This window comes from Orbicella franksi, chromosome 14 (genome assembly GCF_964199315.1).
Source record: "Orbicella franksi chromosome 14, jaOrbFran1.1, whole genome shotgun sequence".
Classification (NCBI taxonomy): domain Eukaryota; kingdom Metazoa; phylum Cnidaria; class Anthozoa; order Scleractinia; family Merulinidae; genus Orbicella; species Orbicella franksi.
In genome coordinates this window covers 4,808,963-4,826,720 of record NC_138158.1, presented here as the reverse complement: position 1 = coordinate 4,826,720, position 17,758 = coordinate 4,808,963, and the positions used below count along the sequence as shown (strand labels likewise).

Below are 17,758 nucleotides of genomic sequence, written 5' to 3'. Positions count from 1 at the left end.
TGCTATGAAATGTGTAGAATACATAACCTAGAGCAATTACACAAGCGCCTGTGAGCCACAATAACACTTTAAAGAAGCTTTTCCTCCTCATTGTCCTACCAATGAGCTCTGTAAGATAAAAGTTAAGGAACAAAACGAAAGTTAACTACTCTTATAGTCTAATGCTAAAGCGCCAATTTATTAGTTACAACTGTCATGGTTAGAGTCAAGATGAGTTTAGAGACAACTTCAAGGCCCACATATGCTTTTCAAGACCGTGTGCGACTTAAACCTCGCCCAACAATGTGTCCAGCCTCAATTCTAGGCTCTCTCATTCTTTTCCGCACGAGGGAGGCCCGGGTTTAACGTAACATTTTCCAACAACATTGCTGAGCCGGAAATTGCATAATCAAACTGGCGAAAGTGGGTAGAAAAAGCCGATTACGAAGAATGACTGCAGAAATTTTGTACTTCTGTCTTTGAGGAGAGAAGTCGAAACCAAACCACTCTGGTACAAAGATTACTGTTTTGTGATAGACCAATTAGAAAGCACAGAAAAGGCTTCTAGCGCTAGCTGTGCTATGACATGAGCATGCGCAACCACGATACAGATATCTTACATTCAGCATGCACTGTTATTGTTGTAAGTGATGTTACTCATAACTAGAAATTAAGGGATTTTACGTCTATAACGTTGCAATAGTTCACTCTAGTTTTTTTTACAATAACTGTCTAATTTCTCGCGCGCTGATTGGCTCCTTTTTATCATCAATAAGAGTACAGACGGATAAAATTTTAGTTTATGCAAGCTTTCAAGTTTAACTTTCTCAGCTGTCAAACTGTCAACTTTTTAACCAATGACATTCTATGGACTTTTTTAAGTAGCCAATCAAAAACGAGAAAACCTATTGACAATGCTCGCGTCATTTTGAATAAAATCCACTTATCTTTGTTTACGGCAAGTTTACGGCGTCTTTTCCCCTTCATTTATTCCCGGCATTTGACCATTTTGGGGTCTTGTTATTGTAAAAAACAAATTGACGTCCGTTTTTTATGCGTCTGTCCTCTTATTGGTGATAAATTTCGTTGTAACATTGTCAAAGTTTACTGCGGAACCACTCGCCTGCGGTTCGTGGTTCCAAAGCCACTTTGACAATGTTACGACGCAATTTGTCATCAACAAGAGGACAGACGCATAAAAAACTGACGTCAATTTGCTAAAGGGATAGCATGTCTGCTATCACTGCGGGCGCCTTGAGGCGAGAAAAAACAAAAATACAATGATTAATGATCAAATCTCCGATATAAATGTTTCTTCGTCTTTTTCGACTGCAGACACAAAAAAGGACAAGTCTTCACGGCTTTTCTTTTTATACATTTCTTATCAGTAAAATACTCGAAAATAAACCGGCTGGTTTTAAATTAAACCTTATTCAGTAGTCCCTGTCTACTTATATCTGCCATAAAAAGAATGCGAAATTTGTCTAATTTGTCCACTCTTTAGAACGAAAATTTAAACAATTCTCGCCACAATTTTTTAAGCGCTTGCAATCCATCTGATTTCGAAATCATTGTCGCGAACTGTTCTCCGTAACAAAGCTGAAAAGACAAGTTTTCACTATCGCTCCAGCCTGTAATAAAGACATTTTCTAAATCTCGGTTCACGATTTATTTCTCAACTTTTTACGTGCAATATCGGTTAATATTTCTAAAGTGTCTATCAGGCTTCACGCCCAAGCACCAATCGGCTCACCATTGATTTCACATTGTCCGCCTGGATGTGTAGACCGAATTTGTTTGCATGGTACGTTCGGTTACGACGAGGCAGTGAAAAAACAGGCTTCTTTAGATACTTACCAACTAAAAGTGCAGTTGTTTTCTTTGAATCCTACCACAGCCGTGCTTCTAGAAGCTCAAAGCTTCTTGTCCACTACATTGAATTTTCTTAACCCGAACAGAGTCTAGCAATAAGCTTATCTTCGATGTCGTTTCTCGGACAAAGAAAAAGCGTGTGATTACATTTTTGTAGAAATTACAATTTGTTGTCGCAGACGCCGCGTGGGAGTAACCCTCGCAACATATTTCCTTAGTAAGCTTAAGTTGCTTAGCAATTTGCGTAATATCTCGGTTAATAAATGGTCTCAAGGCAGAGAAAATAATTAAAATGCTTTTAAGTGTAATGAAATAATGTGCAATATTTACTCGATTTTTCGAATCTAGGCAATAATATTACTTAAATCATGTTCAGGTTACTTAGGCGCAACAAGGGCGCCAGATGATGACTGGTTTTTTCTTTTTTTTTTTTTTTGTTCTCTAAGTTCTTTTACAGTTTAGTTTGCAGACCAACCGAAAAGTAATATTGTCACACTGCTCTGACGGAGACTGGATTTAACATCTCAGCTGTTTGTTGGCTAAAGCAGGGACAAGTGCCCGCCTCATGAAATTTTATTAAAAATGAAAACTTAAACTTCCAAAAGAAATCAAACACAGCTTTTAGATAAAGTAGTCTTTGGCGCTCCGACTCCCTCCAACATCCGAGGTTAAGGCGGATTTTCAAAACGGTGCGAAATTGAAATATTCAGAATTCATCTGCAAGTGAAGTTTTGTTCAGTATTAAATGTCAGTCTGAAAATATTATTCATAAACTGCGTAATCGACAAGAAGAAATTTGATAATTTTTCAGTTAGTAAGCATTTTCACTAATTTCTTAAGGGTACTTAAGAAATAGATGTTATTGTCATTTAAATACCTTGCCCGATCAATGATCACCTTTTTAATTTTGCGAGCAGAGCTGGACCTTTTTTTTTGCTGAAAAAGTGATAAATATACAACTTGAGGTTGAAAATATACCGACGAAGACATTGAATAGCCGGGGAACTAGTGAAGATGGTTCAACTGAAACCCGGGGGTTACTCCCAGAGAAACTGGTTGGGTTGTGTAGCCCGCTTTCCAAAACCCTCACCCCATTTGAGACCAAAATCTGCGATTTTCTCAACCCTAGTTTTTGACCTGACGAAAATTCGATGTCCTATTTATAATAAAAAATTAGTTCCCTAGTTCAGAGCAATGTTTAAGGCAATGTTTATATGCTTTTATTAGATAGAATAGCTTCTTCTAACACACATACCCAATTCAAGACTAGACTGCAGAAACCATACCCTATTTTAGACCAAAATGGCCAAACTTTCGATACCCTATTTCTGACCAAAACCGTAGAAAACCATACCCTCTGGGGCCGCATATACCTCCCACGAGAACTAAAACCAGTGGTCTGAGAGAGACCATCATCAAATGGAACAGAAAGCGATCATAGAACAAAGATGTTGATGGTGAAGTTGAAGTGTTAGGAAAGAAGGTGATGTAGATTGAAGAGGTTGAATCAAGTAACATATTAGTGAAATTTTTCGAGTGGATTAATGAAATCTCCAGTTTCTTTTCCGGCTCTGTAACTTTGCAAACTAACCTACAATAGACTTCATAAGATTCAGAATAATTTAACCCAAGACATGGACCATAATTTAGTTTGTTTAACCTGCGATCTGGCCTCTTTATAAATAATTGAGTTTCCTTTATGCACAACGCAATGTATTTTTTTAATGAGCTGTTTTTAGACTGAACACTGCAATAAAGTGGATACAACACTACGGCCTTAAGATAACCCACCTGCCTATCTCTGACAAGACTAAAGGAAGGGTCTCGACTTTAAAAACTCAAAATTGTTGGAGAAATGGCGTAGCGCGAACGCAAAGAATTGTAAATCGTTATTTGAAGGGAATTTAGCTTGACTTCTACTAAAACAATAAGATTATTCGCTCTCGATTTTTATGAAGCGTCACCTCACAGTAATCTCGAGCTCATAATTTTACTGTTGGTCTAATTGAAATTTTAATCGTAGACAAAAAAATCACAAGGATGACGTAACCTAGATTAAATCAAGTTATTAACATTTTCGTAGCTGAAATGTTCCATTTTGTCTGCTGATGTTTTTGCTCCAAAAAAAGAATACTGCTTGTTGCGTTACTCAACGTGTGATACGGGTCTGATACGACTGGCCATGTGATATGCGTAGCGGCTTAGTATTGGTTTTCAAGAGTCAATTGATTTTTGTGACTTTTTTGTTTAAGTCAATAATTTTGTTACAGAGTCATCTGCTTTTTAAGTCCTATAGAAATCAACAAATACAAGTCTTTTTCCTTCGTTTCTATCCTGTTTTAGCCTGTTTTCCTCCTGTTTTAAGTGATTTTTGCCAAGAGTACACTACCCTCGCCACGTAATCGAATGAAGAAGTCTCGCCGTAGAAGGAGAGTAGTCACGAGATTTCCACTAACGTAATTGAATACAGTAATAAAGGAAAATCTCGCCGTAGAATACCAGGCGAGTTAGTCACGAGATTTTCTCAGGTTCTGATCTAGCGTGAACGCAGTGTTTATTTCAAGGGCTTCCACAGGCTAGACATCTAGTTGTCAACAACTATTTGCGTAATCGACAACTAAATGTTATTTTAAACAACTTAAAACGTAGTGTGTGAGATGAATCGTCGACAACTAAACGCTGAATTTTTAGTTGTCAACAACTAAGCAGTTTTCATTTTCGAAAAGGGAAACTGCTTTAGTTGTGGACAAATATTTTCGTCAACAACTACGTTTTGACCGCTGTTCCAGTGTGTGGCCATCCTTCGTTTAGTTGTCGACAACTATCGAAACATGACAGGCATTTGAGCATGCGTAGTTAACGTTAGTTCCCAAGCTCTTGCTGGCCCGACTAAGTTCTCGACTCTCGACAACTAACACTCCAATGTGTGGAATGCTCGCATCGTCGATCAAATAGTTGTCGACAACTAATTGCCAAGCCAGTGGAGGCCCTAAGGCGAAATAGTCACGAGGTTTACATGATCGCGGACCGGTTTATTTTGCAGTGTTGTATTTCAAATTGAAAAAAAGCCATGTTGCATAGTTCAATACTTCCTTAATAGACGGGGCGGGGGGTGGAATTCTACTTCATTCATGGTCAGTGTTGTTTGGTTCTGTAAAGATAGGCAGTATTTCAAAGTATCCCACCCACCCCTCCCATCACGCTTTCATCCTCAGCCTCCCCTCACTCTCTTTTCAAGCCAACCATCTGTTATTGGCTTGTTTTTAATGGAGGACCCATATTGAGCCCGTAAGACGACCCATCCTGGGAAAAATGTGGCAACTCAGAGCATATGACATACGTCCAATGGCACGTCACGCGATCTTTCCGCCCAATTGTTTCGTGATCGCGTGACGAGTAGGAGGCAAAACATTAGATGGGTTTCAGGGGAATCTCGTGAAAATCCGGCCAATTGATCACGGACATCACGAGATTCATTTATTAAAGTGTAATTTAAAGTTTCAATAAACGTTTGTCACGAGTTGTGTAACCTTTCATACCATATTGCTTGACTTTCTATAAAATAAAGTCAGCTTTGAATAGCTTTTATTTCACAGTTAACGGCGGAATGTATGAGCTCCTGTTTGCATTAATTTAAGACAATTTCGAACAGCAATGCAAAGGTACAACTTGAATACCATCTGCTTCTTGTCACATTTACTTTGGATCTTCATCGGCTTCGATTCGACAACTACAGCTGTTGTGGTCAGAGTTTCAAAAAACACCGGGTATGACAACTCGTCTTGCTTGGTTCGTAACGCAACAACGCCATGTAAAACGATAACATTCGCTCTGGATACAATCAAGGACAGTAATGACACAGACTTTATTTTCTCAATCGAGGATCAAGTTTATTACTTGGAGCAACGCGTCAAGATCATTCAAACAAGTCCTGACAGAAACATTATTTTGAAATCAAATCAGTCAAGTGGATCTACTATTCATTGCATGAATATCTTTGCAGGATTTGACATAGGATCAAGTTATGCCCCAAATAAAACAAGAAACATCAACTTTGTAAACCTTGAATTCAAAAACTGTGGCCCTAGTTCCGATGGTGCCGTGATCATATGGAACTCTGTGGAAATCAAATTCACGAACTGCGTGTTTAAAGATAACAGACAGGCTGGCATATATGGCTTTGACAGCGGAGTTGTAATTGACAGCTGTCATTTCTTGAATAACACACCCAATCATCCAACCAATCCAACTTCCGGCGGGGGCGCGCGATTCTTTTTTCGTGACGCCGTCTCTCTATCTATAATAATCCGAAGTTCCAACTTTATATTAAATTCTGTCACAACGAATAATTCAAGAGATTTCGTAGCGTGTTCTTCAAGCCTAACCTCACGTAACTATACTTACGGCGGTGGTCTTCTGATAATGTTTCTACACAATGCCAGTGGCTGCCGAGTGGTGATACAAGACACCATTTTTTCAAACAATTCGGCAACATTTGGAGGAGGTGTTTGTTTTGTCGACTCAAACATGACGTCACGAAACAACTTATCCGTAACCAATTCAACATTTTTAAGGAACATGGCTGGACAAGAAGGAGGGGGATTAAGATTCGCCCGGTGGGACAATGCTTCAAGTTCCACCGCCATCTTCAAAAACTGCACAGTCAGCGAAAACCAGTCTAAGAGAGGCGCCGGGATGGATGTCTTCTTGATGAACAACAATGAAAAACCAACCGACTCTGTGTTACGCTTTGATACTGTTGTGTTTAGCAACAACTTTGGTGATGCCAGTACGGCTATTCGCCTCATGACGGCTCTACCATACGGCAGAACGATGGATGTGACCCCAGAGTTTATCAATTGCACGATAGCAGACCATAATATGTCAAGTTTCGCGCGCACCAGCCCTTTCACAAGTCAACGGGTTAATGTGATGTTTAAAGGAAGAAATGTTTTTACGCGCAACAATGGAGGTGGTACTGGAGCCGCCACATTTCAGGATTGTGTTATGAACGTTCAAGGACAGTTGGTATTTACTAACAACTCAGGAACGAATGGGGGCGCAGTGCTTTTGGAATCAAGTCAGATTATTCTTTACCCTGACAGTGAGCTGATGTTCTTAGGAAATAAAGCGAGGGGTCTGGGTGGAGCCATTTGTGTGTTCGAACACATAACGAATGAGGTTATGCAATGGTTCAACCCAAACTGTTTTTTGGCATACAGCGATCGCTATGTGCCACCATCCGGATGGAAGGTAAGCGTTAGACTGTATTAGTTCCTTTCATAGCTAAGTCCTCAAAGCCGTTTTATCGTCTTATTTGAAGTGGCACGCTGCTACATTTCTGCATGCAGAGGACACGTGTTGAAATTATTTTAATTTTGCAACATTTAGTCGGTTTCTCTTGGGATACCGTAAAATATTCGGCCCATCGCTTAAATTTATAGTGTAGAAACGAGCCTTTAGGTGAGTTTGCATTACAAGAAAAATCAAGTTATTCAAGGAATATTTCGCGTTGCGCCACGAGAACATGACACATCTATTCATCCCACGCCTTTCTCGCACACGTAACAGGTGCTAATCGTACCAGACAAACAGCTTACGGAAAGTACAATACTTTCGACTGAATATAAGCAAAAACATAAACAGTTAGCTGGCGTATCCAGTTCAAATTCTTCTTTCCAGCACTGGCTATAGTAAGTCTTCCAGAATTGCAGTTTCAAAACATTTTTTTTTGCTCGTACGCCGACAAGTTCTTGCATTCCAAAGCTGCTCTTTTTTCTGTGCTGTTATTGGCAATTGCTCGGCGTTGACATGAAATTTTCCCCCTCTGTAGTATCAGATTTTTCCGAAGCTTTAAACAATAGAAAAATTCGATTTGGTTCGTTCGTAATTCATGTTTGAACATTTTCTCATAAAATGCTCTGGACTATTCTTTCGGCGGGGAAACTTGAGTACCGCGATGAACCCCGGGAATTTTTGACTCGTTGGATGACGCAGCGGCTTTGTAGCTTCCTGGTAGGCTGTATTTTACACGGCATGGGATAAATTTTAGAATTTTCTCAATCGTGCTCCCCATATAAAATTCATTTAGCGGCAATTTGTAATTCAGGTATTCTCCACTTGCACAAATCCCATAATACACCTCTTTTACCCCTCAAAATTTTTCATAATCATTGTTTGCAATTTCTCCTAGGACATGAAGATGTCCCAAGAGAGATTTAAAACAATGCCTATGGAAATTTTTTGGGGGTAAAAGAGGTGTATTATGGGATTTGTGCAAGTAGAGAATAGCTCTAAAACATTCCCTCTAACCATACATGACGATTCTAGTATTTTATTACCGCAAACATTTTTATTTCTCAGATCAACATTTCCTTCATCGAGAATAGCAGTAAGGTTAAAGGAGCCGCAATTTATGTGACATCTCTTCAGAGGTGTGTGTGGACAGAGGAGTTTCCTTATTATAATTACAGTAAAGCTCTTCGCTGGTCCAGGAAGTTTGTGTACAGGAACAACTTTTTGTTTACGGAAGCTAACAATGGATCAACGTACGATATTGCTACGGACACCAAAAGTTTTCACTTATACTCTACGAAAGATAATTCTACTGTTAAGGTATGACCTTGGAGGTTTCCGTCAGCTCTCTTTATTAGTTCTGTCGTCTAACATTCCATTATCCAAATTATTTTCTTTCGCTTATTCAGTCATACATGCATTCACTTCCTCGTTCGTTCCAACCTCGTTTCTATGGCCTTTTCCTTCACCAAAGTGAGGGAAAAGGCCATGGGAACGAGGCTACGTTCTCCTCCCTTGTTTCGTCATCACTTCTTTTCTTAATTTTTGTTTGTTGATAACGATCCATTCGTTCGTTGCCTGCTTTGTTTCCTTTGCTTTTTGTGTTCGTTCGTTTATACGTTCGCTCGTTCTTTTGTTCTTTCACTCTACCAGTCTATTTATCTGCCTGTCTGCCTGACTGTCTGCTTGCCGGCCGGCCTTTCTACCTGTCTTTCTGTCTGTCTGTCTGTCCGTCTTTCTGTCTGTCTGTTCTGTCTCTCTGTCTGTATGTCTGTCTAACAAATCACTCATTTTTGATGGTGTTAGCGAAGCTTTGTCGGGATTAGTGCCTCTGACACTCAAAAAAAAGTCATTATAGTATAACGGCATGGCCCTTCAAGTTTTCTTCAGTTTTCTTTTTAAGTTATATCTCTAAGTTCTTCATTGTTGCCACAACCCTAGCATGCTAGGAACATCACCTAACAATGGCTTCTTTTGTGGTCTCTATTATAACTCTGTTACAGCTGATGCTCGCTCCTGGCCAAAACTTTCCTTTGAATCTTCACGCTGTTGATGAGCTGGGACACTCCAGTATCACACTTGCTTTCGTATCAGAAGCCGACAACGTAAACAGCACGTCGAAGCTCCAGCCACAAAATATGTTTCATCTTCTCTGGCCTAACAATTTCAGTACGATTCCATTTTCTTTCAACGTTCCTGAGAAATTGTACAACGGGATACACGGCAAGGACAAGCGGAAGATTCAAGTTATGGATATCTACTCTGCACTGGAGAACGAGTTTTTCTTTGAACTAGAGCTACAGACGTGTCGTCCTGGATTTCAATACTCCCCGAAAAGCAAAGTCTGCGAATGCCATAAACAGGCTGGCATTTTGAGGTAAGGACCCGAGTTATTACCGAGACTTAGGGTATGTGTCAATTTGAGTTAAGTCTTGCCAGCCCACTTCCAAAAGCCTCTTCCCACCCCCACCCCCTGCAATCCACGTCTTCTCCTAACCGCACGCCCAATTTCGTAGAAATCCATGCAAGGCCGGCATAGTGAGTCTTTACTCGTAGCTGTCAAAACTCGTACAAAGCCTTGTTCGTCCAAGTTATTTTGTCGATATGTTCCATATGTAACAAAGGTTAAAAACTCGACATCTCACGTGATGTAAATTGCGCAATCTTACTGGTTAAACAACCGAGCAGGCTCGATTACTTGCCGCAGTTCGAGGATGGAGCCGGCGCCTCTCCACGCGACCGGATAGAGCCTAAAAACCGGGCCATATTTGTCCACCTGGGCCGCACACATTTTCACTTCGACTTGGAAGAGTCAGTTTTTAACAACCTTATCATTTTGAGTAAAATAATAATCGATTCAGCTTGTTCGGTAGCTCCTTTTATTTCAAAATTCTTGGTATATTTTGATGGCCAGCTCTATAAGCTTTAATTTGATATAGGGGTTTAGGTATCTACAGTTTAAACCAGACGGGCCACACCGCTTGGACGCGAGACATCTGTAAAGGTTTACGGTAATCTTAAGATCTGTTCTGAACACAACAGCTGTAACAAGGATGGAATGCTCTACCTGAAGGACGGGTACTGGGCTGGCATCACAAACGACGGTACCTTGGTTACAAACGTCTGTCCACAGAAGTATTGCAACTGTACACGTGCACCCGGAAACTCACAAGGGTGTTTATTTGACCCAGACAACAGAGATGGACAGTGTTCTAAAAACCGTGAGGGATGGCTATGTGGAAAATGCTCCGGGAATACCAGTGTTGGGTTGAGGTATCATTGTTAATCTCAAATGTATCTGTAATAACAAATAACTTTCGCTTAACTGACGGACACCTTGTTAAATAAAAAAGTGCACTTAAACAAGACCGTTAAACTAAAAGCCGATTTTAGCAGCAAGAAACTAAGCACTAGCTCCCGAGGGGAACTCCCATATGAGAAGGCCGGGGGGTGCTCGTCGTACCGTTTAGGGTTTAAGCCTCAAAAGGTCCACAGCTGGAGCTTTTGCAGTACCTTCTAGGGTATTGGGCCGAAAAAATATGAAAGAAGATGTGCTGAATGTGTTATGTTAGAATAGGCCCTTTGCAGCTAAGCCATCACGTGACCTACTTTTCATAAAATTATGGGCTATAACTTAACGAATGCCAGAAATGGAAAAAGCATGTCGAAAGTATCAAAATGGCCAAGTTTCAGGCCCCCATCATCAGAGAATGAGATTTTATGATGGTCTGAATTTTTGAAAGAATAAGAAGATTTGTATGGGAAAATGTTGCTGGAGAGCAAGACCTTGCTCTCCAGCAACATTTTCCATACGAATCCTCTAAATTTTCCGAAAATTCAAACTATCACGGTATAAACTTACTCGTTTTTTCCTGGGGCCTCAAACTTGGCCATATTGGTATTTTCGATGCGCTCTTTCCATTTCTGGCATTCTTTTAGTTATAGCCCATAATACAAAATTTTTTTAGGAAAAATTTGGTCACGTGACCCCAGCTGCAAAGGGCCTGTTGGTGCCTCTCAGGGGAGAAACAATATTCAAGCCGCGCCCACAAAAACAGGATCTCAGTACCTCTTAGGGGTTCTTTTCAAAATTTCCGACGAGCACCCCCATCATAGTTTCTGTTTTTTTCCCGAAAACAAATTTCCTCATAGTCATACTGACTAAGTGTGCTACGAAGATTTTGTTTCAGCGACCTTTGTTACGGTATCAGTAAGGGGAAAATTTGCCATTTTGCATAATTTTACTTTTTTAAGCGATTGGATAAATCTTAAGGTTATCTTTAAGATAAAAAAACTCCACGAAAAAATATTCTATCTGCTGCTAGTTATTGCGCGAGAAATATTTTTTGCATGTTAATTACTTAATTGAGAGTTGACAACTTCTGTCAAATGGATTAATTATCGAGGCAAGAAGTCACATGACATTAATAACATGCTGAGCGCGATTCGCGCGCCATATTCAGTGCACGGATGTCCTTGAAGAAGAAAAAGCGATCTTGCCCATTTTCATCGGCTAAAGGAAGGCCAAAGAAGGCAAAAACCACTTTGGACAAAGAGTGGGCCGCTAAATTAACGGAAAGCGACAAAGGGTCGTTTTACAACTAAGAAAAATTGCTAGATGAACTCGACAACGATCGCGATCACGAACCCACGAGCAAGCCGAAATGAGCGCAAGCCGCGCTAAAATACTATTGCAAGAAACTGTCGAAGCAGAGGAAATTGACGAGAGAAGTGGACGAAGTTGAACGGCAGATCGATTGTTTCGGGTGAAAGGCTGCAAGAACCTCTCGGGGAAAAGGTTTCATGTCGCATTTGCCAAGGAGATGTGAACATTATGGAAATACGTAAAATTTCGAACGCTAATATAGTAAATCGAAAGATAATTTCACGTTTACTACCCTTGGAATTCTGACTTCGCAAATGTAAAAGCGGTTTATTCAATAGAAAATAATTTACCGCGCGCCGTCGCGGGAAATTTGTACCTGTTACAAAATAGGTGAGTTGTTTGTACGTGCATTTCGAGTTCCAAGTCGGCAGCCCCTGGACCAAATAAGCTGAAATTCGTAGAGAATGTTGTCAGAACGTTCACTGACAAAATCGTGTCTGCGAATTCTGATTATTCTTATCATTAAAAAGTTATGCCTTTTTTTCGCGGGCAGTTCTATTTTTTTCCTTTTCTAACTTTATCCTCTTGTAAAAAAATAACAAACGCATGTGCCAAAAATCTGAGACACGGTTTTCGAGGTCAATGTGGGAAGAAACGGATGCCATGTTAATCGTTTTCTCCGACCTAAATTTAGCTGGCGTATACCTTGATTTATGGGTTCGTGAAGCTTTGTAAACATATTCACATTTTCGAAACGCGGTAGATTTTTACCGTTTTAACAGATCAGGTCATAATCTGTAGTTATTAAGCTTCCAATAAATATACGGTTTATATGGGTTTTTGTTAAAACCACGAACGCTAGAGCGGACCGCGCGCGGATGGTCAATTAGGTTATACTGATACTTAAGGCTGAATTCAACATCAACTCGATACTACTAATTACCATTTTCTTTTACTTTTCTAGGTCGTCTGACTGCATTGATTGCTCCAAAACTGGATGGCTGTTGCCTGTTGTCACTATTGTTGTGATCGCCTTGTGCATTCTCGTCATCTGGGTCAATCCCATCATATCTAGCGAGTTACGAGGGCCCCTGTTTTTCTTTCAAGTAGTCCCTTACATTTTCAATCCCACCAGCCACTTAGGAGGACATGTTTTCTTTTTAGCGGATTTGTTCAACTTTGGAAGTCCGTTGATTTATTTCTCTAAAACATGCATTATGAAAGGATTAAATAATTTATACACGACCACCTTTGGATACGCCATTCCAGTCCTCGTTCTGTCGATCTTCTTGTTGGCCTACGTGTTAAGCGCCAATTATTGCCTGAAATTTAACTTTCGTCGAAACTCGATGCTGCGGTCATTTTGGCTTCTCCTTGTGTTTATATACAGCTACTTCGTGGAAACGTCCCTTCTCATCTTGTTTTGCCCAAAGGTTGGTGATAAACACGTGTTCTTCTATGACGGCACGATGGAATGTTTCCATGGTAATCATCTACCAATGGCAGTAATCGCTATTCTCGTGCTTGTGTTACTGGTGATCCCTCCGCCAATCATGGTGTTTCTTTTAACCAAAGGCTTCTGGAGGGTTGATCCTCAATATGCAAATACACTGAGAAGTGGCTTGCGCCCCGAGTGCTGTTGGTGGTGGTCAGTGGATTTGTGTCGTAGGGTACTCCTGGTCGCCACTTATGTCGCGGTTTTAGACTTGAAAGCAAAAACGGTAAGGCAAAGTAAATCAGGGACCGGATTGCTTAACTGAGGGGTTCAAGCCCGCGAATTTGAAGATGTACATGCACATGAACCCAAACAATTTGTAAGACTTGTTCCCTTGGTACAACGTGAACTTAAAAGTCTGCATGCGAGTCAAGTGGTTCATCAGGCCGGCGCTTATCTCCCGTCTGTAGCATGAAGCGACTAAGAGTATTTCTTCTCCCCCTGAATGAGATGCTGGTCCATCGCAGGGTCACCCCTGGCATTAAATTCGCCAGTACTCATTTATACACCTGGGTGGAGAGAGGCACTTTGAGAGTAAAGTTTCTTGCCCAAGAAAACAATATAATGTCTCCGGCCAGGGCTCGAACCAGGACCGCTCGATCCGATGCTGAGACGAGCGCACTAACCACGAGCTGAGGCCACAATGTGAACTTAGGTTTTTGTGTAGGGTTTAGTGAGGTAATGTTTTTCATTTCTTTTCTTCCCTAGATCCTGATGATCTTCGAGTGCGTTGTAATTTCGGCCGTTCATAATTACTGTCACCCTTACTTACGCGCTCGCGCTAACCTCGCAGAGTCCGTTTATCTATTGGTTCTATGCACATTGGCAATCATGCAACTTACCGAGGATAAACAATTTGAAGTATGGGTAGAAGTTCTGCTGGTCATGTTGGCGTGTCACACACTTGTGGTTTTCCTTTGTAAAGCTACCCACCTTTTTCGCAACCGTTTTCACTGCGCATGCGCACGGCCTAACAGATCGACAAGGCGTCGAGGGTATGACGAAATAGAGAGCACGGCAACCGACCCAAGCCTGTCAATTGAGACCCAAAGACGGAGGAGCAATCTGAACATAATATCTCAACGTCGTTCCCAGGGTCTCTCGTCTTCCCGCCCTCCCGAAACGAAGTTGACAACATCTGACTCATCCGAGGAAAGCTGGGAACATGCAGGTCAGTGCTAGCGAGTAAGCTCCTTTAACGCTGTTTACAAGGCTTGGGTTTCTGTCCCCTCTGCCCCTTTCCCCTGCCTGCCTGCCTGCCTGCCCAACCACTGCTACCCTCACCGCTACCGGCATCCAAAAATTCCGAGATTGTCAGAGTTATTGGAGTTGCATCAAATGCAACGAGCTCATTTTGCCTTCTGAAGTTTAAGTTTCGTCAGATGTAAATTCCTCTGAGAAATTAACATTTTAAGACGTTTAAGATCGACAGGATTCTTCATTTTGTAATAGAGCAGGTTTGAATTTCCAAGTTTATGGTGGCCTAGCTATGGCCCGAGAAGGCTGTCGCGTAAGTCAAAAGATGAATCCTAACCAGGACGAATGCAATCTCGTTCCCAGAGTCTTCGTTCCCCTTGACCAGCGGTCGGAAAACGAGAGCTCTGGGAGCAACCATTTCAGGCATGCGCCATAGATACAGACTGCGCAGTGAAACCGGCAGGGCAGAATCACCAGAATTCGGTTATTTCAAAATGGTTGCTCCCAGGGCTCTCGTTTTCCCACCGCTGGTCAAGTGGAACGAAGACTCTGGGAACGAGATTGGGACGAATGAGCTGTGTAAGTCGGGGATTAGTCTAGTCCCTTTCGGTGGTCTTATACCCTGAAATATAAAGTTTCCCTAGGGGCTCCTGGTATCTCCCCATTAAAAAAAAAAAAAAATTTCCGAAACATGAACTGAGCATTTGCAAAACGTATTTTGAAACGATTTTTCTTTAATCACTCCTTGATTTACGCTGAAATCTGCACACTGGTGGTTGTATTTCAACATAGCAACGCCCATAGCAAGGATTCCTTACAGTCCAAAAGTGATTTAAGTCTTTAAAAAATGGAATCAATTCAGTACATTTCAGTTATTCTTTACAGGAAAGATGTCTACCATTCCCTACCCTATTTGACTTGACCAAAACTTTGATACCCTATTTGTGACCGTTGCGGCTGGCACAGTTGCCCTAAACATAATTTGTGAAGGGCTTTTGTTGATGGTCCTATCGACAATGATGAAAAAGAAGCTTCTTCTACAAAAGCATACCCAATTCAAGATTAGAGTGCATTAAACAATACCCTAACGGCTGAAAAACCATATCCTTTAGGGCCGCACATCATATAGCCCATGTAGGGAAGTAGCCCTGCCGGGCCATGAGGCCACCGCGCCACCCCTCCGGCTCCCATTCAGCGAGTCTCATTTATTAAACGAAAGACAGAATCTAGTCGATTTCAACTAATTTTTATGCCCTGTCTGACGCGTTCTACTTGGTTTTTTTTTTATTTCCTAGGTTGAGATTAAAGATCAGCACAGTGCGTCAGACTATCCAAAGGTTAATAGCAATAGAAAGTTACCAGGGCTGGGAATGGTTGTTGGACATGATAGATAGCTGGCTACTAAGTACGAAAGAATGAAACAGAGACTCAAAATACGCCAAAAAACGTTTTTATCTTTACATATATTAATCATTTTAAGTGCGTTGAGATTTTTAACGCGCGCCGAGAAGAATTTTCTATTTATCATGTTCATACGATATATTATCACTGAGGTACTGTTTTTAATAAATTCTGTAAATGTACACAAATTTGAAGATATTACTATGGTAGTTATAGGCTTTTGATATTTGTTGTAATATACTTTCCTATATTTCTGTTTTTATTTTTGTGTATATCCTATAATTGTGTAATCTATGTTAGGTAATAGCTTCAGGACTCCTATTGATAGCACAGATGCTTTGTAAGCTCCCTGAAGGGACTACCCTGATATTTTTACCTTTAACTGTTTACTTTTAAATAAAGGTGTCTATTTATCTACGCCAATCCTTTACATTTGCCAATTTCCAATGAGGAAATGCTTGAACTGCTTTGCAATAAATACAGAATATATAGTTCATTGAAACCAGGCGCTCGGTGACTTGAGGAGCGCGAAGAGCAAGAAAATCACTGCACACAATTCAACGACGAGGGGGCCGTTTCTCGAAAGCCCTGAAAACTTTTCGGGCCCGTAAAGCCATAGCAAAATCTCGAACCTTACGATCACAGAGCTTTTCTATTCACGTATTCTTAATATGAAGAGAATTTCCCTTCATACAAGAAGTTTCAGGCGAATACACTTCTCCGTTTTTAGATACAGATGGACTAAAAATGGCTTTACGGGCCTGAAAAGTTTCCGGGGCTTTCGACCACCATTGCTACAGAATATAAACTGCCCGAGAAGGCCTGGATCAAAGACTAACGCCGTTCATCCTGGCAACGGTCTCTACACTCTCTAGAGAGTGGTATCCATATGATCTTAACGATCAGTTAAATTTTTTTTCCAGCGATCCGAAACTCCAGAAATCGTAGATTGTAACAAGAGTTAGCGAGATTGAATTGTTTCCTATTCACTTAATCACACAGGTGATATATACCCAGACCCTGTCCACACTACGCCGGAAAAATTTGAAAACGGACGTTTCACTCCGAAAACGCTTCAAATATTTTCCGTATACACTAGGCCGGAGAAGTTTGAAAACGCACAACCACCGGCCATTTTGGATTTGTGTTTGAGGAAAACTCGTGCAGGGTAATCACGTGATTATCGTGACGCCATCGTTTTCGAAAAGCTCCGTTTTTATGACGGGTTAGTGTAGACGGTATGCTGTTAGTGTAGAAATAAAGCTCCGTTTTTATGACGGGTTAGTGTAGACGGTATGCTGTTAGTGTAGAAATAAAGCTCCGTTTTTATGACGGGTTAGTGTAGACGGTATGCTGTTAGTGTAGAAATAAAGCTCCGTTTTTATGACGGGTTAGTGTAGACGGTATGCTGTTAGTGTAGAAATAAAGCTCCGTTTTTATGACGGGTTAGTGTAGACGGTATGCTGTTAGTGTAGAAATAAAGCTCCGTTTTTAAATTTCTCCGGCGTGGCGCGGACGGTACCTCAAAGTTCTTGTAATAGTGCGTATTTACCATGCGTCTAAAGGGAACAGAGGGCGGGGGTGGGGGGGGAAAGGGTTGTTCTGATCATTCCTGTTTCCAAGAAGTATTTGAGCCCACAGTTTTTTTCTGGTCTAAATTTGTCTTCATTCATCACCATGAAATCATACTGAGGAGTATGAAGGACGCGTGTCACCTATGATCCTAGTTAACATTAGACTATTCACAGCGTCTCCGCCCATCTAGCTGTAAAACAAAAAATTACATCCGGTTATAAGCCCCCCACGGATATAAGCCCCTCCTCTAGCTTTCCTTGTTTTGAGATGTTTTAAAGCTCAATTACCAGAAAATGAAAAAGCCATTTTTACCATAACCGCAGAAATTCTCGAACGCT

General features: G+C 41.0%; 2 protein-coding genes across 3 annotated transcripts in view; one reads left to right on the top strand and one right to left on the bottom strand.

The window, feature by feature from the left end:
• The window catches only part of LOC145468363 (carbohydrate sulfotransferase 3-like), a 3,154-nt gene extending 1,306 nt beyond the window's left edge, over positions 1-1,848 (bottom strand). Inside the window, exons 1-2 of the mRNA XM_081452061.1 lie at positions 1,837-1,848; positions 1-108 (exon numbers count right to left, since the gene is read on the bottom strand). The exon at positions 1-108 is cut by the window's left edge and continues 1,306 nt beyond it. Of these exons, the coding sequence (XP_081308187.1) occupies positions 1-91 (91 nt within the window). The 5' untranslated portion in view covers positions 92-108; positions 1,837-1,848. The remainder of the gene's footprint in view (positions 109-1,836) is intronic.
• Positions 1,849-5,457: 3,609 nt separating this feature from the next.
• On the top strand, positions 5,458-17,746 carry LOC145468088 (uncharacterized). Of its 2 annotated transcripts, XM_081451762.1 has the most exons (7): positions 5,458-7,104; positions 8,215-8,466; positions 9,150-9,523; positions 10,189-10,419; positions 12,717-13,473; positions 13,956-14,418; positions 15,740-17,746. In XM_081451762.1, the coding sequence occupies exons 1-7, from the start codon at positions 5,506-5,508 to the stop codon at positions 15,742-15,744; spliced, it is 3,681 nt and encodes a 1,226-aa protein (XP_081307888.1). In that variant the 5' UTR covers positions 5,458-5,505; the 3' UTR covers positions 15,745-17,746. The 2 variants fall into 2 exon arrangements, with proteins under 2 accessions (XP_081307888.1, XP_081307887.1); XM_081451761.1 differs by lacking the exon at positions 15,740-17,746 and having other exon boundaries at positions 13,956-15,733.
• The last annotated feature ends 12 nt before the right edge of the window (positions 17,747-17,758 follow it).

Excerpts from the sequence above, each read along its gene's own strand:
- LOC145468088 (XM_081451761.1), top strand. The coding sequence starts at position 5,506 with ATGCAAAGGTACAACTTGAATACCATCTGCTTCTTGTCACATTTACTT. Across the intron at positions 7,105-8,214 it reads TGCCACCATCCGGATGGAAG|ATCAACATTTCCTTCATCGA; the intron begins GTAAGCGTTAGA and ends TTTATTTCTCAG. Across the intron at positions 10,420-12,716 it reads AATACCAGTGTTGGGTTGAG|GTCGTCTGACTGCATTGATT; the intron begins GTATCATTGTTA and ends TTACTTTTCTAG.